We start from the raw sequence: 24,784 nt of genomic DNA, 5'->3' as shown, positions 1-24,784 counted from the left end.
TATCATTCCCTGCTTGAAAGTTCTGAGCCTGAGGTTTGTTTCCCTTTGTCAGAGTGGGAGATTAGCAAGAGTTATGAATGGTATTAAAGATATACTGCCACTTAATGAGAATAACATTTTACTTCTGGAAGTAAGAAAAATTCGGGGATAAACATGAAAAAACTGATACTTTTATCAGAGTTTTAAAATTTTATGGCACTGTACCACTTAACATCTCCTATACTAGTATTAGAGTGGTACTTTGGAGAAGAAAATGGCAACCCACTCCAGTATTCTTGCCTGGAAAATCCCATGGACAGAGGAGCCTCTTAGGCTGCAATCCATGGGGTCTCAAAGAGTCGGACACGACTTCACTTTCACTTTTCTCATACATAGGAAACTACATGGTGCTACTCATCACAGGGCATTTTTTATTTTAGTCTGGTTTTCATGTTTTCCTTTGCTTATTTGTTGCAGTGTCTGAATATGTATCTTTTTGTTTTAAACAGGGAGAAAAATGATAGATACTACTGTGTCCTTTTCAATGACGAACACCATTCATATGACCATGTCATATACAGTCTACAAAGAGCTCTTGACTGTGAACTTGCAGAGGCCCAGATGCACACCACCGCCATAGACAAAGAGGTTCGTGAGTTTCATTTGAATTATTATACTGTCTTCTTCAGCTTCCTGGAAATTGGGTGTTGCCAAGTAGCTCTGTAGCCCTTGCCAAGTGCTTTCGTAGTGTGTTAGGTACAACCATGCTCTTCATTTATTCCTTATAGCCTAAGTAAATTGGTTGAAACTTGGTTTTTCTGTGTGTGTATATTATAGTTTTAGATTTCTATTATTTTCCTTTTTTAGTCTAAATAGAAAGTTACTGAATATATTTGGCAAAGAGCAGTTAAGAGTGTCAGCTCAACCTTAGTTCTGTTTCTGTAAATTATTGAATAAATCACTAAATACATGAATCCTGAAAAGTTGGTTAGCTTAACAGTATTTATTAAAACTATTTATAGAATAATGTTGATAACATGGCTCAGCTTTTATTTAACACCCATCCAAAGCAAAATGTGTTCTTCAGATAAGCAGAAGAAATATTAACCTAATCCCTACCCTCAAGAGGAGTGTAACACAGTGGAAGAAGCATCATGACACTAGTTACTGGTATTGTGATTCTAGGACTTGAGAAGTCAGTATCCGCTAGGCCACACCTCTAACCCACTAGTGGACTACATGTATATTATGTAACACATGTTAAAGAATTTCAGTTTCACTCATGAAAAGTATCTAAGGCCTATATTAATAATAGTAGTTTATTAAAGCTAATTTATTGTTATCTAATAGAGTACAATAAGTAAATAATGACATTCTTGTGAAATAAGAAATCTGAGTCCCTAAAGCATAGAAATTCCCTACTAGTGGCACTGAAAGTTCTGAAGCTGCATCAGATCAGATCAGATCAGATCAGTCGCTCAGTCGTGTCCAACTCTTTGCAACCCCATGAATCGCAGCACTCCAGGCCTCCCTGTCCATCACCAACTCCGGGAGTTCACTCAGACTCACGTCCATCGAGTCGGTGATGCCATCCAGCCATCTCATCCTCTGTTGTCCCCTTCTCCTCCTGCCCCCAATCCCTCCCAGCATCAGAGTCTTTTCCAATGAGTCAACTCTTCGCATGAGGTGGCCAAAGTACTGGAGTTTCAGCTTTAGCATCATTCCTTCCAAAGAAATCCCAGGGCTGATCTCCTTCAGAATGGACTGATTGGATCTCCTTGCAGCCCAAGGGACTGTCAAGAGTCTGTTTATCTTATAGGTGTTATCAATCTTAGGATTTTTAGGTGGTCAAAAATGATTAATAATTAAGAGCTTGTTGGGTCTTTGGGTTTTATATTATTTGTTGATTGGGATTGTCAATCTACTACTTAATTCTCATGTTTGTCTATAATTAGGGCCGTCGGGCTGTTAAAGCAGGTGCTTTTGCTGCTTGCCAGGAAGCAAAGGAAGATATAAAGGTAATTTTCTGAATTAGGGTCAAAACGAAAATGTTAAGTGGAATGTACAAGAGCTCAAGTAAAACAGTTATATTGTTGAAGTGGTTTGACATCCTAAGTAAACATAAGTTTGGAGCATTTAGACCCAGAGTTTTGAAAATGTAACAGTTATATGATTTGTTTTTTTGAGAACTAGATAACTTTTAAAACAAAAATTTAAAAACTAGTTTGTTTCTAATATTCCTTTCATTTGTAGAGTCATTCAGAAAATGTCTCTCAACATCCACTTCATGTAGAAGTATTACACTCTGAGGTTATGGCGCATCAGAAATTTGCTTTGCGTCTGGGGTCCTGGATGAATAAAATTATGAGCTACTCAAGTAAGCATATAGCCTGTTTTTCTTATTTTTCATAAAATATTGTCTTTTTAAATAGCCACAGATTTTAAAATGTTGTTGAGTATAAAGTAAAATGATTTTTGTTTGTTTTTTATGCATTTTGATTATTTTCAGTATTGCATTTCAAATGCTATGAATAATGTTTTTTTGGCTCTTGATTCTCTGATGTTGACAGAATTATTCTTGACATCAAGTATGAGAGAATTTACTGTTAGTTTTTTCATATGTTCTTATAGGAAATGTATTTTTGGGAGAAATACTTTAAGAATAAAAACTATGTAACTTCTTTTGTTTGTAGGTGACTTCAGACAGATCTTTTGCCAAGCTTGCCTTAGAGAAGAACCTGGCTCAGAGAATCCCTGTCTCATAAGCAGGTTAATGCTTTGGGATGCAAAACTTTATAAAGGTAGGTAGATCTTTACTTACACTTCTTGCTTTGAAGCAAAGGAATATTACAGCTGTAGTGGAGTTGTGATCTCTTTTGTTTATTAAATCAATAAACTTGATAAGATATTATATTTTCAGGGTGATATTAAGCAGTCAATATGTATTCCTCTGTGTTAAAACCCAGGAAGATTGCCTTTTAATTGTAGTGCCTTTTCAATTAGTCAGAACCAGTAAAAAAGAGTATGTATGTATTCATGTAGTAATGCCATTATAAAAGCCATATTAATTTTCATTTTTAAAATCTAAACGAAGACCCAAAAGTAAAAATTTAGAGAAAGCCTTAAGGGGATGGAGAAGGGAAGGTACATAGGATAGTTTTTAGTGAGACACAATATAAAGAAATGGAGAAAGGTTGGCGAAGTAGGATGAAGTAAAAGGTACAGCGGTGAGACGGGTACAGAAAATAAGGGAAAAGGCATTACATGTATGTATCTCAAATTCTAGTTCTTAAATATTAACGTGATAAGCGCCACTAATATTTGAGTCCTTGAAGTCTGTTAGCATGTGAAATATTTTTATAGTGTTCTGCCACTACTAATAGCTAAAATGTTTTCTTTGCTTTGGCAATGCTCCTCCCACTTCTCCCCAAAATGATTTATAGGTGCCCGTAAGATCCTTCACGAGTTGATCTTCAGCAGTTTTTTTATGGAGATGGAATACAAAAAATTCTTTGCTATGGAATTTGTGAAGGTAATTGCTCTTTATAAATAGATGTCAACAAATGAAAATAGAAAACCATTTTGTAAGTGAAATAATGGAAACAAAAGGGATAATTACAGATCAGGAATTTAATTTTACAGCTTATTTGTTTTTCAAAAAGTTCATCATTTAACTTCACATTTGGTAGTATGAAAACAGTAGTCTAAGAGGAGATAGTTGGAAAATGACCTGTTATTTGCGTAGACAAAGCAATAGGAAGTTGTCACAATTATGAGTACATTTATCTTTTCTAATCATTTGTCTGTTAGTTAAAATTGTAACAAGAGCAGTGACTAGTTGAAAGAAGAGCACGGAAAAGGAACAGATATATATACATGCTAAAAGGAGGCAGAAATTTGATGGGTAACAGTTATACTTAACTATCTGAGGCTAGAATATACAAATTTATATCTTTTTTAAAAAATTTATTTTAATTGGAGGATTTGCTTTACAATATTGTAGTGGTTTTTGCCATACATTGACATGAATTGGTCACAGGTGTACATGTGTCCCGCATCCCGAAGCCCCCTCCCACCCTCCTCATCCCATCCCTCTGGGTTGTCCCAGTGCACCGGCTTTGAGTGCCCTGTTTCATGCATCGAACTTAGACTGGTCATCTATTTCATGTATGGTAATATACATGTTTCAATACTTTTCTCTCAAATCATCCCATGCTCGCCTTCTCTCACAGAGTCTAAAAGTCTGTGCTTTATATCTCTCTTTTGTTGTCTTGTGTATAGGGTCGTCATTACTGTCTTTCTAAATTCCATATATATGTGTTAATATACCGCATTGGTCTTTTTCTTTCTGACTTCACTCTGTATAATAGACTCCAGTTTCATCCATCTCATTAGAACTGATTCAAATGTGTTCTTTTTAATAGCTGAGTAATATTCCATTGTGTATATGTACCACAGCTTTCTTATCCATTCATCTGCCAATGGACATCTAGGTTGCTTCCATGTCCTGGCTATTGTTAACAGTGCTGCGATGAAAATTGGGGTACACATGTCTCTTTCAATTCTGGTTTCCTCAGTGTGTATGCCCCGCAGTGGGACTGCTGGGTCATATGGCAGTTCTATTTCCAGTTTTTTAAGGAATCTCCACACTGTCCTCCATAGTGGCTGTACTAGTTTGCATTCCCACCAACAGTGTAAGAGTGTTCCCTTTTCTCCACACCCTCTCCAGCATTTATTGCTTGTAGACTTTTGGATCACAGCTGTTCTGACCGGCAAGAGATAGTACCTCATTGTGATTTTGATTTGCATTTCTCTGATCATGAGTGATGTTGAGCATCTTTTCATGTGTTTGTTAGCCATCTGTATATCTTCTTTAGAGAAATGTCTGTTTAGTTCTTTGGCCCATTTTTTGATTGGGTCATTTATTTTTCTGGAATTGAGCTGCAGGAATTGCTTGTATATTTTTGAGATTCTTTGTCAATTGCTTCATTTGCTATTATTTTCTCCCATTCTGAAGGCTGTCTTTTCACCTTGCTTATAGTTTCCTTTGTTGTGCAAAAAAGCTTTTAATTTTAATTAGGTCCCATTTGTTTATTTTTGCTTATATTTCCATTACTCTGGGAGGTGGGTCATAGAGGATTTTGCTGTGATTTATGTCAGATAGTGTTTTGCCTATGTTTTCCTTTAGGAGTTTTATAGTTTCTGATCTTACATTTAGATCTTTAATTCATTTTGAGTTTATTTTTGTGTATGGTGTTATAAAGTGTTCTAGTTTCATTCTTTTACAGGTGGTTGAGCAGTTTTTCCAGCACCGCTTGTTAAAGAGATTGTCTTTTCTCCATTGTATATTTTTGCCTCCTTTGTAAAAGATAAGGTGTCCACAGGTGCATGGATTTATCTCTGGGCTTTCTATTTTGTTCCATTGATCTGTATTTCTGTCTTTGTGCCAATACCATACTGTCTTCTTGATGACTATAGCTTTATAGTGTAGTCTGAAGTCAGGCAGGTTGATTCCTCCACTTCTATTCTTCTTTCTCAAGATTGCTTTGGTATTCAAGGCTTTTTGTATTTCCATACAAATTGTGAAATTATTTGTTTTAGTTCTCTGAAAAATACCGTTGGTAGCTTGATCGATATTGCATTGAATCTGTAGTTTCCTTTGGGTAGTATACTCATTTTCACTATATGGATTCTTCCGATCCATGAACATGGTATATTTCTCCATCTATTTGTGTCATCTTTGATTTCTTTCATCAGTGTTTTATAGTTTTCTATATATAGGTATTTTGTTTCTTTAGGTAGATTTATTCCTAAGTATTTTATTCTTTTTTTTTTTTGCTATGGTAAATGAGATTGTTTCCTTAATTTCTCTTTCTCTTTTCTCATTGTTAGTGTATAGGAATGCAAGGGATTTCTGTATATTAATTTTATATGCTGCAACTATATTCATTGATTAGCTCTAGTAATTTTCTGGTGGTGTCTTCAGAGTTTTCTATGTAGAGAATCATGCCATCTACAAACAGTGAGAGTTTTACTTCTTTTCCAATTTGGGTTCCTTTTATTTCTTTGTCTTCTCTGATTGCTGTGGCTAAAACTTCCAAAACTATATTGAATAGTAGTGGTGAGAGCGGGCACCCTTATCTTGTTCCTGATTTTATGGGAAATGCTTTCAGTTTTTCACCATTAAGGATAATGTTTGCTGTGGGTTTATCATATATGGCTTTTATTATGTTGAGGTATATTCCTTCTATGCCTGCTTTCTGGAGAGTTTTTATCATAATGGGTGTTGAATTTTGTCAAAGGTTTTCTCTGCATCTGTTGAGATAATCATATGGTTTTTATCTTTCAATTTATTAATGTGTTATATGACATTGATTGATTTGCAGTATTGAAGAATCCTTGCATCCTTGGCGTAAAGCCCACTTGGTCATGATGTATGATCTTTTTAATAGATTGTTGGATTCTGTTTGCTAGAATTTTGTTGAGAATTTTTGCATCTGTGTTTATCATGAGATTGGCGTATAGTTTTCTTTTGTCTCTTTTGTGATCTTTATTTCAAAGTGTATTTTATCTGATGTTAGTATTGCTACTCCTGCTTTCTTTTGGTCTACATTCGCATGAAATATCTTTTGCCAGCTCTTCACTTTCAGTCTGTATGTGTCCCTTGGCTTGAGGTGGATCTCTTGTAGACAGCATATATAGGGGTCTTATTTTTGTATCCATCCAGCCAGTCTGTCTGTGGTTGGGGCATTCAACCTATTTACATTTAAGGTAATTATTGATAGGTATGATCCCGTTGCCATCTACTTGGTTGTTTTGGGTTTGAGTTTATAAACCTTTTCTGTGTTTCCTTTCTAGAGAAGATCCTATAGCATTTGTTGATGAGCTGGTTTGGTAGTGCTGAATTCTCCCAGCTTTTGCTTGTCTGTAAAGCTTTTGAATTCTCCTTCATATTTGAAAGAGATCCTTGCTGGGAATAGTAATCTTGGTTATAGGTTTTTCTCTTTCAGCACTGTAAGTATGTCCTGCCTTTCCCTCCTGGCCTGAAGAGTTTCTATTGAAGGATCAGCTGTTATCCTTATGGGGATCCCTTTGTATGTTATTTGTTGCTTTTCCCTTGCTGCTTTTGATATTTGCTCTTCATTAGTTTGATTAATATGTGTCTTGGGGTGTTTTTCCTTGGGTTTATTCTGTTTGGGACTCTCTGGGTTTCTTGGACTTGGGTGTCTATTTCCTTCCCCATTTTAGGGAAGTTTTCAACTATTATCTCCTCAGGTATTTTCTCATGCCCTGTCTTTTTGTCTTGTTCTTCTGGGACACCTATGATTCGAATGTTTGGGTGTTTAACATTGTCCCAGAGGTCTCTGAGGTTGTCCCCATTTCTTTCTATTCTTTTTTCTTTTTTCCTCTCTGCTTCATTTATCTCCACCATTCTGTCTTCCACCTCACTTATCCTATCTTCTGCCTCAGTTATTCTACTGTTGGTTTCCTCCAGAGTGTTTTTGATCTCATTTATTGCATTATTCTTTTTTTTTTTTTGCATTATTCATTATTGATTGACTCTTCTTTATTTCTTCAAGGTCCTTGTTAAACATTTCCTGCATCTTCTCAATCCTTGTCTCTAGTCTATTTATCTATAACTCCATTTTGTTTTCAAGATTTTGGATCAGCTGTATTATCATTATTCTGAATCTTTTTCAGGTAGACTCCATATCTCCTCCTCTTTTGTTTGGTTTGGTGAGCATTTATCATGTTCCCTTACCTGCTGAATATTTCTCTGCCTTTTCATTTTGTTTCGATTGCTGTGTTTGGGGTGCCTTTTCTGTATGCTGGAAGTTTGTGTTTCCTCTTTATTGTGGAGCATGCTTCCTGTGGGTGGGTTTGGACTAGTGGCTTGTCAGGGTTTCCTGGTTAGGGGAGCTTGCATCTGTGTTCTGGTGGGTGGACCTGGATCTTTTCTCTCTGGAGCTCAATGAAGTGTCCAGTAGTGAGTTTTGGGGTGTCTGTGAGTTTGGCATGGCTTTGGACAGCTTGTCTTTTAATGTTCAGGGTTGTGTTCCTGCTTTGCTGGAGAATTAGCATGGTATGTCTTGCTCTGGAACTTGTCCCTTGGGTGGACCTTCATTTCCGTGTAGATATGGAGGCTTTGAGTGAGCTCTTGTCTATTAATGTTCCCTGGAATCAGGAATTCTCTGATGTTCTCAAGTTTTAGAGCTAAGCCACCTGCCTCTGGTTTTCTGTCCTTTTCTTATAGTGGCCTCAAGATTTCTCCATCCATACAGCACAGATGAGAAAACATCTAGGTTAATGGTGAAGCAATTTTCCACAGCAGGGGTCACCCAGAGAGAGTCACAGTTACATAGAGAATAGAAGAGAGAGGAGGGAGATAGAGGTGACCAGGAGGAGAAGCTGCTGCTAAGTCGCTTCAGTCGTGTCTGACTCTGCGCGACCCCATAGACGGCAGCCCACCAGGCTCCCCCGTCCCTGGGATTCTCCAGGCAAGAACACTGGAGTGAGTTGCCATTTCCTTCTCCAATGCATGCAAGTGAAAAGTGAAAGTGAAGTCGCTCAGTCGTGTCGGACTCTTGGCGACCCCATGGACTGCAGCCCACCAGGCTCCTCCATCCATGGGATTTTCCAGGCAAGAGTACTGAAATGGGGCGCCATTGCCTTCTCTGAGGAGGAGAAGAAGAGGAGTCAAAAGTGGAAAGAGCAGTCTAGCCAGTAATCAGTTCCCTAAGTGCTCTCCACAATCTGGAACACCCAGAGAGATTCACAGAGTTACACAGAGAAGAGAAGAGGGAGGAAGGAGATAGAAATGACCAGGAGAAAAGGGGCAGTCAAAGAGGAGAGACAAGTCTAGCCAGTAATCAGTTCCCTAAGTGTTCTCCACAGCCCAGAATACCCCAAGAGATTCACAGAGTTAAGTCGAGAAAAGACGGGGGAGGGAGGATTTAGAGATGACCTGGGGGAGGAAAGGGAGAGTCAAAAGGGGAGAGAGAAATCAAGCCAGTAATCACACCCCTGAGTGAAAATGGATCCTGAAGATTAGATTCTTAAAGGTACAAAATTGATAACAAATACCAAAAAAGCAGAGATTAAAAGTCTAGAGTAGAGGTTAGACTTTCAAAAAAACAATATTGAAAATACAAAACAAAATCAATCACAAAAAATTATAAAATATATATATATGAAACTTGCTTTAAAAATAGGGTCTTTTTTCCTGCAACATAACAGTAGGTTATAAAAATGAAAATTAAAGGAGTAATAAAGAGGTTAAACTTTAAAAAAATGAAAAAGTGATAATAGTAAAAATGTATCTAGGAATTTCTCTGAAGCTGTTGTGGGCAGTGTGGGGTCAGTTCAGTTTTAGATAGTTCTTTGTTCCAGCTTGTACTTGTTCCCACGGTCTATAGGCCCCTCCAGTGCTTAGTCAATGTTAACTACAGGGTTTTAATCTGTTGCACCTGACACTTCCAAAGCTGTTCCCTCTTCTTTATTTTGGCTTCCTCTGTTTGCAAGTCTCTTCAGTGTCTAATTTCTGCCCTGACACAAGGAAGCAAAGGTGGTCACTTATTTAGGCTTACTTGTTCAGTTGTGTTGTGGGGAGGGAGGGACACTGCCAACAAATATTGCTGGCGTGTGTGGGGAGTGCTCGCAGTGTATGGACCACACTGGGTTTGCCCCAGCTCATGGCAGCATGTGCTTCCTGGGTCTACACTGCTCGGGCTCCAGGGTGCTCTGCAGGGGCATTGTCCAAAGCAGGCCCTGCAGTTTTTGCACTTCTCAGGTCTAAGCTGCTCAGGTTCTCGGGTACTCCGCAAGGGCACAGACTAGGTTGGGCATGCGTTTTGTGCCCTTCCCAGGTCTAAGCAGCTCAGGCAACCAGGTGTTTGGCAAATGCACTGTCCCAGGTGGAACATGCGTCTTAATCACCTCCCCAGTCCCAGCCACGTGGTTTCCCAGGTAGGCTGCATATCTCTTATGGTGAGCTGATCTCAGGCTGCGACACTCCTGGCAGATGTCAACTGTCCAGGATCCCAGGAGGACATGGTTAGCAACTGGAAGCCTGCTCACAGTTTAGTGGAGGATGCCCATCTCTGGGACCAAGATTGGAGCAGCCCCTTGCCTTCCAACTCTGGCTGTCACACACCTGCTTCTCTGCCTCCAGCAGAGGGGAGAGGCCTGTACACCGCCCGCTAGCTCTCCTTTGGTATTGGCTCAATCCTTTGTTCTGTAAGCAGCACAGGCTGTGCTTTAGAGCCTTTTGCGGGAAAGTTCTCTCTTTTTTTTTCCTCTCCAACAATCCCACAGTTTGGATTGCTATCTCACGTTAGCTCCCTCAGATTGTCCTCAGGGCATTCAGGCCCAGTCCTTATCCTAAGCACCGATTATGCAGCCTTCACCTCCCTGTCCAGCTCCTGCTGGCTGGTGGCAAACGCAAGCGTTTGGGATACTTTTCCACTGGCAGTTGTGTTTAGGTGAGTATTCTGTGGGTTTTTGTTTTTGTTTTTTTCTCCCGGTTATGCTGCCCTCTGAGATTCTGAAACTCCCCACAGACCCACCTGTGAGAGGGTTTCCTACTGTTTGGGAAACTTTTCCTCTTTCACAGCTCCCTCCCCAGGACCGGTCTCTGTCCCTAACTCTTTTGTCTCTCTTTTTGTCTTTTATGTTTTGTCCTACCTTCTTTCAAGGAGAATGGGCTGCCTTTCTGGGTACCTGGTGTCTTCCGCCAGTGTTCAGAAATTGTTTTGTGGAAGTTGCTCAGCATTCACATGATCTTTTGATGAATTTGTGGGAGGAAGTGTCCTATTCCCTCCGCCTTCTTAGAACTGCTTCTATAGCTTTTTAATATTGTTTTGTTGATCTATTGTATATCCCTTACACTGTTATATTTTCTTGTGTGTCTCTCAAGTTAAATTAGTTAGAACATGTACTTCTTTAAATCTTTTACTTTGTCTTATACAGAGGTATGCAAGAAATACTTGTTAGTTTATTCTGATTTTGAGTTGCACAAAATTCTGCAAAACTTAGAACAGAGGTAGAATCAGAATGGAATTGGAAGCAGAACATGAAATAGTGGTTATCATAGGTAAATGATAATGTGGGATAAGATACTTGCACTTCCTTGATTTTATAATTAGATTGATGAAAGCAGCTAAGATATTTGGTTTCTTGAAAGGTGATGACAACTCAAATTATCAACTCTATTCTTCAGAAACTCTTTAGAGATAGAATAAAGGACCATGTATGTGATCTGAAATGAAGTTTTTTCTTTATACAACAGCAGTTCACCATCCTTAGGATTACCTGTTAAACTTCGTGTGAATTCTAATGGAATTAAATATTTAGGTTAAGGATCTAATACTGTGCTTATATATAATAGCTGCTTGAGGCATGACTGGATGTATTATTGTTTTTGTTCTTGCAAGATAGCAGGGTTGATTTTCATCTGGTATGCATTAGTATGGATAAGAAGTTATGCACAGCCAGCATCCATTCTGTTTAAGGCTGGATTGAATCTGATGATTGATTTTCTGGGTCATATCAGTTTTTAAATGCATTTAATATAGTCCCTGCTTTATTTCATTGGGAAGAAAATCTGCTAAAGATTGCCCCAGATTCTGTTTGGAGAAAGGATATATTGCACCTTTGCAGTCCTCTATGATTTTTACCTCTGTGTGTGTGTGTGTTTTCTTTTTTAAAAATCATTATTTCTTACTATACTAGATTGGATAGCTGAATTCCTATTCGATCTTTTGTTACTTGCTGTTTTAGTAAATTTTTATTAACTGTAGTATCTCCCTTTAATAAAAAGGTATTATAATACTTGCCATCTTATACATAGAAACAAATACAGCAGCTGTTAAAACTGGGATTTTAAAAGTTTTCAGTAGTCATTTATAATTGCTTCTCTACTTATTGTTGTATCTTTCAGTATTACAAGCAGCTCCAGAAAGACTATATCAGTGATGACCATGACAGAAGTATCTCTATAACTGCACTCTCAGTTCAGATGTTTACTGTTCCTACTTTGGTATGTATTAATTAGTCTTGACAATCTTTCTAAGTAACATTTGTTTTATTTTTAAAGAATTTTATTTAATGTTGAATTAAAACAATTTCTGAGTCACTATGTTCTATTCCACTTGGAAAGTTGAATAATTCTTCAGTGGTATCAGCATGTGAATACTTTAATGGTTCCCAAAGACTAGGTAACTCGTGGAGTGGGAGTGGTGTCTCTGAGTTGCTTTGAAAGTCCTCATTTCTGCAGGGGAACACCAGAGCTGGTTTCTCAGTGTCTAGAGTAACTTAGGAGCAGTGCCTTATTAATACCTTTACTCTTGTTGTTGTTGAGGGTGAGAGGAGAGCCTAAGATACAGCAAAACTGGGGGAGAGTATGACTGTCAGGCATTTGCAGGAGATGGTGCTGCAAGGCTTAGGAGGAGAGTGAAGGATTCTGCTTCCTTTTTGTACTACTACCATTGCTGTTTCTTATGGTCAGTTTGGTTTCTACTTTCTCTTTTCAAAGCCCAGAGAAAAGGATATGAAAGAGAAATTGAATTGTGAGTGAGGGGGAAATGTCAGAATACATAATGTATATGATAGAAGTCTGAAGTATATCTATTTGTTCTACTTTGCTCACTGTATAATTAATAGTGGTAAACATTCATGTCAGTAATATGTGTAATGGGCTTTGGGTGTTCAGACAGGTGTTTTCTAGTTACTGAGAGGTAGGAAACTTTTAGAAAATAATTTCTCAGAAATTGCTATTCTGTGAGAATAGGACTGTGTTTGATGCTCAGCAAACATTTATTCAAAATGACTTACCAACCAAATGAATAGATAAAATCCATACTATAATGAGTTAATACTAATGACAATATTCTTGACATATTCTACAGGCTCGACATCTTATTGAAGAGCAGAATGTTATCTCTGTCATTACTGAAACTCTCCTGGAAGTTTTGCCTGAGTATTTGGATAGGAACAATAAATTCAACTTCCAGGGTTATAGCCAAGACAAATTGGGAAGAGTATATGCAGTAATTTGTGATCTAAAGTAAGTTGTTCGAGTCAAAAGGTGAGGGTACCTATTAAACACAGTTGGATTTATTCTATCCTATAAATAAACATCTGATCTTTTTGGTTATCTAGTGATGACGAGTACAAAGAACTGTGACTGTCATGTCAGTAAATCTCTTAAGTAAAGTCTTTTTATAAAGTTAAAATCAGGTCAATAAAGAAGATACTGAGGAAGGGCCTCTCATAGGAACTAGGGTCTTTTGGGATCATTAAATGAATCTCCATTGTAGTCAGCATGTCTTCCACTCACTTCCACTCATGCATTTTTCTTCTGCCCCTCTTGCGTAGTCTCTTTGTGGTTAGTTTCAAACGATCTTGTTGATGTGAATTTTTTTAATTCCCTTTTTCATACATATGATCAAGTTATAGATATTCATCCAAGGTTTCTTAAGATATTCTCGCTGAAGAGAATGGAGTTTCCTTTTAAACTAAAGTTGAAATCACATGATAGATCATATTTGGGATCATTGAACCTAAAAGGAAATAAATTTCTATTTTTTTAAAAATAGATGGCGACTACTGTAAGGATTATGCTATATAAAGTATTCAATAAATCATAAACTTCAAAAAATTATTTTAAGAATATATTGACAAAATATGTTTCGTTTACTTTGCTGTTTAAAAAAAGAGCTCTGAGATATATATCACACAAAACAAACAAAAAATATACAAAAACTCCAAATGGCAGTACTTAATGTTTAGTGTTAAATTATTCTATTTGTCATTCCTTTGGTCTGCTGTATAGGAAAAATCTCTTTACTGTAGTTCTCATTACTCTGAAGTATTCTTATAACCGAGTTCCTTTTCTATCCAGATAAGTAGTGCATAATCACATCATTATTTTACCATATTTTATTCTATTTTGTGGATCTCTGAATATAATTATTCTCTACAGTAAATAATTTAGAGTTACTTCAACTCTTTGCGACCCCATAGACTATAGCCTGCCAGGCTTCTCTGTCCATGGAATTCTCCAGGCAAGAATACTGGAGTGGGTTGCCATTTCCTCCTCCAGGCTGCATCTCCTTGTCTCCTGCATTAGCAGGTGGGATTCTTCTACCATTGTACCACCTGGGAGGCCTACCCCTATGGTAAAACTTTAGGGTCCTTGGTTGGGAAGGTAATTTTAAAGTTTTCCCACTCTTGCAATGCTCACAACTTCTCTTCTACATCCTTATATAAGTAGACATATCTCTAAAGACAAGGAGAAGGGAAAATTAATGTCTTTTGAGGACTTATTTAATTCACTCTCACAAGGGTCCTGTGTTATTTATTAGTGACCATTGTGTGCTAAGGAACTTAACTTATTCTACTTCATTTTATTCTTGCAATGTTCTCATAAGGCAGGTGATATAATCTTTATTTGTAGATTATAATTATTTGCCTAAGGTCATAAAGCTAGTAAGTGGCCGGATTTGAGCCTAGCACTATTTATCTGTAATACTCATGTTCCTTTCACTACATCAAGTAGCCTCACAGACTACATAAACAGCAGTAAAGCCTTGTCTGAAACCTGGCCTAAAACACCAATCAGATATTCCCTTCATTTTACAAGTAATTATTGAGCCCCATTTCTCAGTCTCTCATTGTAGAAATTTTGTAGTCATTCTTATTATTTCCCCATAGCCTTATTCATTCACCACTTCTTCTTGAAACCCTTTTAAATCAGAAATAGCCACAAATACTTAATGCCTCTTAGTTGTTTCTTTTCTTCTTTACTCTTTCTTTTCTTCCTGTCTCTTGCATCTTCTTTACTTCCTAGGTCTCCTATAGGAGTCAGGCATAAACTATGTGAAGTCACAAGAAACTAGAAACAAATTCTTTTCTCTAGATCAGTGCTTCTCAAGTATTAATGACTGCAGATCATTGTGGGAGCTTGTTAAAAGGCAGACTGAGTAGATCTGACTAGAACCCAAGATTCTGCATTTCTAAAGATTTACTTGATGCTGATACTTCTGGTGTGTGAACCAACCTTTTGAGTAGCACTGTGCTCTAGAAAACAGCCAAACTTTGATACCATTTATTCATTGTGGTAAATTTAAACTTTAGCCTTTTTTACTTTTACTTTAAAGGAAAAGTTTAGAATATAATTAACATACTTTAAAGTTATTTCTTTGATAAAGTCCAGATGATTGTATTTTAACTTTGAACATATTAATAGATATTTAAAGAAAGGAAAAAATTAAACCATAATCCTTATTATCTTTACAAATAAAATTAATTTTTCCTCCATATTTTTGCCTTGTCTTTTATGTTCTGCATTACTTCCTTTGTGCCCTTTTTTGGGGAGCTTAACTTTGGATTACAGTGTCCAGGATACATATCTGTTTTTTCCCTCTACACTGTGAACTTCAAGGGTTGGGTATCGTATCTGTTTCTGTTCCTGATACCTGTTGTGTAATAGGAATTGATTTGGGTTGACTGACTGCAAAATAATTTTTTATCAATTATTAATTACTCCTTCTTGAGAATTTATTTCATGGTAAACCTTCCCATTTCACATGAAACCAGTCATTTTCTTTGCAGCCTAAAGAAGTATTGTTCTTATAAATTGTAGGCAACATTGGGTCTGTTTATCTTTTGAAACAAATGTATTCGGATATGTAAGCCAGGATGACATAGGTGTTTATATCCTCCTTCTGGGATCAGGGCAAAGAATGCCTGGAGGTGGGAAGTCTGTTACAAATTTCCTGACCCACCAGCAGTAGTTTATCTTTGGTACTGAAATCAGATGGCAGGACTGAAAGGCTCTGGTAACCAGTACCGGAATATTCACACCAAGTTACAAATCTCTAGTCATACTGAGCAGCAACAATAAAGGTATTGAATCCTCAGGCCAAACTACTATATGCGTTGCAATTTTTCTGTAATTCTTATGACTACCTGCTTTAGGGGTAAAAGTATGTCATTTTAATGAATAAAATTAGTTTTTAACTTACAGAATATACTGAAACAGTTTGCACAGACAGCAGACATCCTGCACAGGTAGTTTTGACATGTATTTTGAGTCTGAGAGGATTTCATCTGGTCCTTCGGGTAAAGAGTATGAATGCTTCTAGAAAATTTGTATTGTGATTGTCCATCTGTGACCGGCTAGTTTCCTTCTAGATTCACTTAATCAGCCTAATTTTTGAGTGGAGAAGTCAGGCTTTAGCTTTGACATCTGCCTCTGGTAGAGCATTCACATTTTGCTGGCATAATTCTAGTGCTGCCTAGAATTGTAAGAAATTTGAATACATAATTTTGATGAATCAACATTGTCTATAGCCCTGAGAACCTTAAAATTATCTCAAAATAGGAAAGTAAAATGTTTCTTTGTCTCTTGAAATACTAGATACATCCTGATCAGCAAGCCCACAGTATGGACAAAAAGATTAAGAATGCAGTTCCTTGAAGGCTTTCGATCTTTTTTGAAGATTCTTACCTGTATGCAGGTATGATAGTTCTTCTGTACATCAGTAAGATAAATTTATTTTAAAAATTTAATCCCAATTTTTCATGTTTCGTTTTGAGCAAATTACAGTTTTGAGAAAGAATAATTGTAGCAAAGTAAAAGTAAAATTTAAACACTGCCTCACTGAACCTGCTTTCATAGACCTTAGTTAACTGCTGCTGTTACTATTAATGTTTATTACTGTATACTATGTGATAACTGTTGTAAATATTTTCACGCATTATTTCTTTTGAACCTCATGGCAATCTTATGAGATAGTTACTATTATTATTCCCATTTTACATACAAGGGAATTATAGCTTAGAAATAATTTGACCAGGATCATACAGCTAGAGAGTGACAGTGAGAGTTTGAATCCATGCATTCTGACTTAGATAGCCATGTTTTAAAAAAATACTGAAGCATACATGAGTATGAACCTTGATGATTTTATATTTTGCCAATGGAGGAGCAAAGAAAGAGGGGGCATGTATGTATGTTAATTACTCTTTTCTTGTAGGGAATGGAAGAAATCAGAAGGCAAGTTGGGCAACACATAGAAGTAGATCCTGACTGGGAGGCTGCCATTGCTATACAGATGCAGTTGAAGAATATTTTACTAATGTTCCAAGAATGGTGTGCTTGTGATGTAAGTAAAGTTTGTTAGGAGGATCAGTGCCTTTTTAAGTGTTCTAATGGTTAATAGCACAGTTTTATGATGCAACTTCCTTGATGTAAAGTTTTATTACTGCTGATATTTTCTTATATATTTGAATCATCTTATTAAATTTGTAGTTTTTTACACTTAGTTAGAAAATGTGCTCCATGGTATTCCATTTACTGCTGGGAAGAGTGGAGTTGAAAAAATACAACACACACTAATTAATAAATTAAATAAATTTATTTCCTTTGACATGAATATTAATAATATGAAAATTAAGATTAGACTTTTAAATAGTTCAACAATGGAAGTGGGTGGCTATTTATTCAATCAAGAGTCTTGTGTGCCTTAAACCATTAAAAATATTACTTTTAAAATACAGTACTAATGGTTTTCCTTAAGCAATAATTTTAGACCATAACCCTCTTTAAACATAATCCTAATCAAATTACCTTTTGAGAAGATGACCTCATTTATTTCTGCTCTGAGAAAATTAACATTACCTCAGTCAAATTTTTTCATCTTCTCCAGTTTTTCTGTACTACTCACTATAGTCTGTTCACTGAGTTTCTGCATATATCTTCACTATTGGTCTCTCTCTTTTTACCTCTTTCTTTCTTAAAGTGTTGTCTCTACCTAGACTCTTGGTCTCAATCTATATTACTTCTTCCTGGAGTTTCCTTCCTCTAGTATTTCCCACTCTTTCATTCATCTGCCTTAAACACCAGGACTGTCCTTAAAAGCAATGAAAATAAAAGACCCCTTGCCACTGCTACCTCATAAACTGTTTTCTGTCTTCCTTTTTTCCTTTTCTGTTGCACCACCAGCAGCTGGTCACAGGTTCAGAGTGGCAGCTACACTCACAGACACAGTAGACTTCAATCTAACGCAGTAGCTGTATAGAACATTAAGGACAGGAAATATTGTCCAGTTATCTGTCATAGCACATGTTTTTTGGCTCTCTTCACCTTTGGGGAGGGCATGGTTAATCGTTGGAGATGAGGTTAGTGTGTGGTGTTCATCTTGACACCTGCAGATGTCTACATTTACTGAATGTAAATCATGTGAAGTCATCTACATATGCTGTTGCCACTCTTTAGCTTCTAAAACTGCTTTAGAGCCAGGTTTCTGTCCTTACGAATTAATAGGAACTGTATCTTGAAAAATTTCAAAGGATCTATTCAGTAACCAAATTCAGGTCTTTTCCCTCTACCTTAAATACCTGTAGCATTGTGTTCTTTTGAGAACCTTAATCATTTGAAATTCTCTTTCCCTCTGATTTTCACAAACCTTCTTCTCCTAGTATTTCTATTATTGGTTACCCATTTCAATCAATGACTGCCTTTTCCCCCTCAATTCCTTCTGCCTAGTAAACGAGACATTCCCCAATATTTTCTTCTCTTTCTTACAGATCTTTTATTTCTCCCACCTCAATTAAAACTTCATAAAATAACTTTCCCAAGCTATAGTATCACTTGTATTTGTGTGTTGCACATGACTGCTTAGATCCTACATTTCTATTTCAAACTCAATATAGAGTAAATTGATTTGTCATCATTTCATTCTATTTCCAGCTTGCATTTTCTCTTCTTGACTTTCTTGTTCTGTTCATGACACCATGATTCATGCATTCATCCATTATAGGAAATCTGAGAGCTACTGTGTTCTGTGTGTTAGATGTTAACAGACCTTTGAGGGAAAAAAATGTTTTGTGTTCAGGTTAAGATTGAAAAATGTTAGGTTGAACAAAATCAAACATTTTTTTAAACCACTGAACTTCTCAAACCTTTGATAAATCAATGGGTTAATCAATCATTTCTAAGAGGATTAGTCCCAAAATTTATTTAACTATAGAATTCTTTTTTAAAAATAAAATCCACGTGAGAAATGCTCTTAAAAAGTGACCTTTGACTCATCTCCCTCCCATACTCACCCAGATTTGAGTCTTCCTCCTCCTAAATTTGTTTTATAATCCTATTTCCTATAAGTTTATTCTTTTTCGCCATGACTGGCCCCACCCTTGCTGAGTCCCTTATCACCTTACACTTAACTTAGTAATAAAATTTTCTGTTGGTTTCCTTGTCTCCTAACATTGCCCCCTCCAATCCATCATCTTCAATGACACCCACTAATTCTTCTTGAAACAATACGTTGACTACATTATTACACATCAGATACTCTCAAGTCTATTCAAATTCATATGGCTGTGCCAAGGCATATTTCCAGTTTACTGGCTCATTAATTCTATCCATGAGCCCTCTGATTTATCCAAATTTTATGCTTTTCCACTCCCTGAACAGGAGTTGTACTTCCCCTTATTTCTGTTTGCTTATTCTGTATCTCTGCTTATATTGCTACCATCTCTCCAACTTCCCCCCATGCTTAAGCTGCATATTCTTTCAGACCCCACTCAAAAGCTATGTTTACAAATGTGTGTTCCCAATTGTCTGTGATTTTTTTCTTTTTTTGCCCTGTTAAAGTTGTTAGTTTATACCGCTTACATGGCTTACAGTTTCTTATTTTGATTGTGTATGTGTGTCTGTCTGACTGTCTTAATGTTTCCTACAGGTTTGCAGATCCTGTTGAGGTAGCTCTAATAACACATAGAACAATTTTGTGCTTGTATTTATTTAATAGTAAATATTTATTGAATGATACATTAATAATAAAGTAGGTAACTTATCAGTTTATTTGCATTCTTATTTTCTTTTTAGGAAGAACTCTTACTAGTGGCTTATAAAGAATGTCACAAAGCTGTGATGAGGTGCAGTACAGGTTTCAAATCTAGTAGCAAAACAGTAATACAATTGTGTGGTCATACTTTGGAAACTAAGTCCTACAAAGTATCTGAAGATCTTGTAAGCATACATCTGCCACTGTCTAGGACTCTTGCTGGTGAGTGTTTATTTGGTTCTTGCATGTTTCTATTAGCTTTGTTTTCTGTAGATAGTCATAGTAGAATCAGTACTGCTTTTGTGAGCACATACTTAGATCAGATACTACAGTTAAGAACTGTCACTGTCCTTCAAAGAGCTGTGACCAGACATGTCAGTGTGTTTGTTTACCCGGATCTTTTGTTATCTGGCTCAACTCATGGATCCTCATAGTATACACTTTAGGACCAACTTGGTAACTTACTGCCTAACCAAGCGTATAGGAAAATCTTGTTGCAGTTTTTTCACCCTCTTCTCTATCTGATTGCACCAGTGATTCTGTCACTATTCCTTTCACCACTGAAAGAAAGAAATCATAGATTTCCTTCAATCATCCTTTGATTTGCTCGTCCATGAAAATTGGCCCTGTCAGTTTTTTTTCTTCTTTTAACAACTTTGTTGAAGTGTATGTATTTATATTTTTGTGGCGAAATATACATAAAATTTACCATTTTAATCATGCTTAGTTATATGATTCAGTGGTGTTAAGTATAATCACATTGTTGTACAACCATCACCACCATCCATATCCAAAATTTTTTCATCTTCCCAATCTGAAATTTTGTACCCATTCAACATAGCTTCTCATTCCTTGTTCACTGTCATAGAAATTTTCTGTCTCTATGACTTGACTACTCTAGGTATCTCATATAAGTGAAATCATTCTTGTATCCTTTTATAACGGGCTTATTTCACTTAGCATAATGTTCTCAAAGTTCATCCATGTTGTGATGTGTATAAGATTTCCTTCACCTTTAAGGTTGGATAGTATTCCATAGTGGGCTTCCCTGGTAGCTCAACTGGTAAAGAATCCACCTGCAGTGCAGGAGACCCCAGTTCCTGGGTCAGGAGGATCCCCTGGAGAAGGGATAAGCTACCCACTCCAGTATTCTTGGGCTTGCCTGTGGCTTAACTGGTAAAGAATCCGCCTGCAGTGCAGGAGACCTGGGTTCAATCCCTGGGTCGGAAAGATCCCCTGGAGGAGGGCATGGCAACCCACTCCAATATTCTTGCCTGGAGAATCCCCATGGACAGAGGAGCCTGGTGGGCTATAGTCCATGGCATCGCAAAGAGTCGCACATGACTGAGCGACTAAGCACAGCACAATATTCTATAGTTTGCATACCACATTCTGTTTTTATCTATTCATCCTCCAGTAGATGTTTAGGTTGCTTACAACTTTTGACTATTGTTGAATAATGTTGCCATGAACGCAAGTATCCAAATATCCGTTTGAATCCTTGTTTTCAGTTCTGGAGTTATACACCCATAGAGTGGCATTGCTGGATCATAAGATAATTCTAGTTTTTAATTTTTTGAGGAGCCACCATACTGTTTTCCATGGCAGCTGCGGCATTTTACATTCCCATCAACAGTGCACAAGGATTCCAGTTTCTTTACATCCTCATCAACATTTGTTATTTTTTCTTTTAAATAACCATCCTAATGAGTGTGAACTGGTATCTCCTGTGGTTTTGATTTGCATTTTCTTAATGATTAGTGATATTGAACATTGTTTCCTGTGCTTACTGGCCATATATATTTATTCTTTGGAGAAATGTCTGATCAAGTCCATTGTCTATTTTTTAATCAGATTTTATTGTTGAGTTATTGGAATTCCTTGTATATTCTGGATATTAACTGCTTATCAGATATATGATTTCCTGATATTTTCTTCCATTCTGTGGGTTGCCTTTTCACTCTGTTGTTCGTGTCCTTTGATGCACAAAAGTTTTTAATTTGGTATAGTCTTAATTTATTTTTCCTTTGATTACCTATGTTTTTGATGTCATATCCAAGAAATTACTATCAAATCCAATGTTGCAAAGTCATTTCCCTATGTTATTTTCTAAGAGTTTTATAGATTTAGCATCTGTATTCAGATTGCTGATATCAGTGTTAGGTAATTTTTGTATGTGGTATAATTGACATGTGATTTTTATGTCACTTCTATTTTTACAAAAAGAAATAACTAGATTAGTTTTTATTTCTGTTTATTTTATTGAGATATAGTTGATTTACAATGCTGTGTTAAATTTCTGTTGGACAATAACATAGTTAAGTTATATATACATATATATATATACACACACACACACACACACACATTTGTATATTCTTTTTTCATAATGGTTTATCACAGGATATTTAATACAGTTCCCTGTGCTATACAGTTTTTATTTCTTTTGATACTTGGTTTGTGAGGAAAATCATTTCTTAGGAAGCAGCATAATATTTATATATATATAAATAATACAGTGTAGGATCTTAAATATGTTAGTAATACTGTGTTTCAAAATTAGAAATCAAAACTTTGCATTCTGAGGCGTCATATCTAAGCTCAATTAATGTATATTTAAATTTCACAAGTTTTCAAACTTGATGAATTAACTGGGAAACAAATCAACTGGGTTTATTGCTTTCTCATCTTTTTCATTTTTTAACTTTTAGGTCTTCATGTGCGTTTGAGCAGGCTGGGTGCTGTTTCAAGACTGCATGAATTTGTGCCTTTTGTAAGTGACTATTAAATTCTGACTTGCTTGTATTCTATTTCTAAATACCTCTTGGTTGAGTGGGAAGAAAAAGATATTTTGAAACCTACCTGAATAATTCCCAGTTAATAATTTTATGTCTGTGTCATAGAACATTGAAACCTGAATCATGGTGACTTGGAGTCCTCTAGTTCAAGCCCTTCCATTTTACAGATGAGAAAATGGAGCAATGTATATAGTGCCATAGCATCCAAACCTCTGAGAAATATTGACATTGATCTCACTCTGTTTCAGGAGGATTTTCAAGTAGAGGTACTGGTTGAATATCCTTTACGTTGTCTGGTATTGGTTGCCCAGGTTGTTGCTGAGATGTGGCGAAGAAATGGGCTCTCTCTCATTAGCCAGGTATGGCAAGGCGTATTATTCATATTGTGTGTTCATTTTCTGCTTGCTTTTTCCTTTATTAATTTATATTTTACTTTGTATCCCTGGATTCTGCTCAGTATTTTTGTTTTCTAGCTCTTGTGTAAACTCAAGGAAGTTCTAGTGATCATATGGACATTTTCTTTAATCCTCTTAAGTGGATAGGTCAGGTGAAAGCCGGTAGTACCAGCAGAAACTTTCCCACTAATAGATGTCTTTTCTGAAGATTACCTTACTTGGGAACTGTAAACTTCCTACCACCAGTCTTAATTGAACAGCATCTTACAATTTTTCCCTCTGTTCTAGAGCAAATAAGGAGAAGTACTTTTCCTGAAAGATGGGAAATGAATTGTAAAGATACTGCTTGGGAGAAAAATGGCATTGATTGATTGTAGGAATTTGGTTTACTTTTTTTGAAGTGGGTGTTTTAAACTTGGTATGTTTTTCTCTGCTCAGTCATGTCCAACTCTGTGACCCCATGGAGTATAGCCCGCCAGATTCCTCTGTCCATGGAATTTCCCAGGCAAGAATGCTGGAGTGGGTTGCCATTTCCTCCTCCAGGGGATTTTCCGGACCCAGGGACTGAACCTGGGTCTCCTGCATTGCAGGCAGATTCTTTACTGCTAAGCTACGGAGGAAATTCTCGCAATTGAACTTGGTGGGGGAGTCAGTTACTTTGTTACACATTTTGAGAATAATAACTAGTATAGAGCATTTTAAACTCTGAAGTATTTTCATGCATATTTTCTCACATCATCCTCCCAAATCCCTTAAAATGATTCATAAATTTACAGCTTTTTTTTTTTCTGCTACAAAGTAGTTATTGGGGTTTCTAGTTTAGAAAAAATTTAAAGAATAGTTTTTGCTGAGAATTTTGTTTGAAATAAAATGATTCTCTTAGCTTCTGTTCTACCTTTTATTTTATAGGTGTTTTATTACCAAGATGTTAAATGCAGAGAAGAAATGTATGATAAAGATATCATTATGCTTCAGGTACCTATTTAAATTTGTTCTGATGTGTGTCATAACCTTCCTTCCTATATTCTTTGTAATAGGAGAAGATATTATAACATAATAACTTTTTTATAACTTATTATTGTATTATACTTTTATTTACTTAAGTTTTTCTCACTGTTGAGATGAATATAGAATCATAGAAGCAGAAAGGACTGCTACATTATCTTCTGCAGATTTACCTTATTCTCATAGCCCTACTACTAGAGACAAAATGTTTCTCCATTTAATACATAGAACTATGGGACTTGATTTCTTTCACAGATTGGTGCATCTCTAATGGATCCCAACAAGTTCTTATTACTGGTACTTCAGAGGTATGAACTTGCTGATGCTTTTAACAAGACCATATCCATAAAAGACCAGGTAAGTGATAGAAACTGATATGTAAATTAATCCAAAGAAAATATTAATGTTAACTATTTTAATCATATATAAGATTATTTATTTATATATGTATATCTCCAAGCACCACACACATACATAAAACATACATATACTTCTGAATGTACATACATATATTCTTTTTACTCTGTAAAAATTAGAATGTAGTTGGCCCTCCATATACATGGATGCAGAATCCCGACCTACTAGTCAGTATATATAAGGGACTTGAGCATCTGTGATTTTGGTATCTGCAAGGGTCCTGGAGTAATCCCCTGAGGATACTGAGTGATGACTGTATACAGATTAACAAAAAGGAGAAGAAAATCACATACAACTCTGCCTCCTAGAAATGATCACTTTTAAAGTTTTGGTGGTG

General features: G+C 36.4%; 1 protein-coding gene across 5 annotated transcripts in view; it reads left to right on the top strand.

Moving 5' to 3' along the window:
• The window catches only part of UBR1 (ubiquitin protein ligase E3 component n-recognin 1), a 152,697-nt gene that overhangs the window by 41,956 nt on the left and 85,957 nt on the right, over positions 1-24,784 (top strand). For all 5 annotated transcript variants that reach the window (XM_055537521.1, XM_055537523.1, XM_055537524.1 and 2 more), the window contains 14 exons: positions 489-627; positions 1,935-1,997; positions 2,233-2,356; positions 2,673-2,780; positions 3,423-3,511; positions 11,918-12,016; positions 12,885-13,042; positions 16,400-16,499; positions 17,019-17,147; positions 19,874-20,054; positions 22,544-22,605; positions 22,879-22,989; positions 23,935-24,000; positions 24,286-24,387. In XM_055537521.1, the coding sequence (XP_055393496.1) occupies positions 489-627; positions 1,935-1,997; positions 2,233-2,356; positions 2,673-2,780; positions 3,423-3,511; positions 11,918-12,016; positions 12,885-13,042; positions 16,400-16,499; positions 17,019-17,147; positions 19,874-20,054; positions 22,544-22,605; positions 22,879-22,989; positions 23,935-24,000; positions 24,286-24,387 (1,531 nt within the window). The remainder of the gene's footprint in view (positions 1-488; positions 628-1,934; positions 1,998-2,232; positions 2,357-2,672; positions 2,781-3,422; positions 3,512-11,917; positions 12,017-12,884; positions 13,043-16,399; positions 16,500-17,018; positions 17,148-19,873; positions 20,055-22,543; positions 22,606-22,878; positions 22,990-23,934; positions 24,001-24,285; positions 24,388-24,784) is intronic.

This window comes from Bubalus kerabau, chromosome 10 (genome assembly GCF_029407905.1).
Source record: "Bubalus kerabau isolate K-KA32 ecotype Philippines breed swamp buffalo chromosome 10, PCC_UOA_SB_1v2, whole genome shotgun sequence".
In the NCBI taxonomy this organism is placed as follows: Eukaryota; Metazoa; Chordata; class Mammalia; order Artiodactyla; family Bovidae; genus Bubalus; species Bubalus kerabau.
The sequence above is the reverse complement of the archived record's forward strand: the minus strand, read 5'-3'. Positions and strand labels throughout refer to the sequence as shown.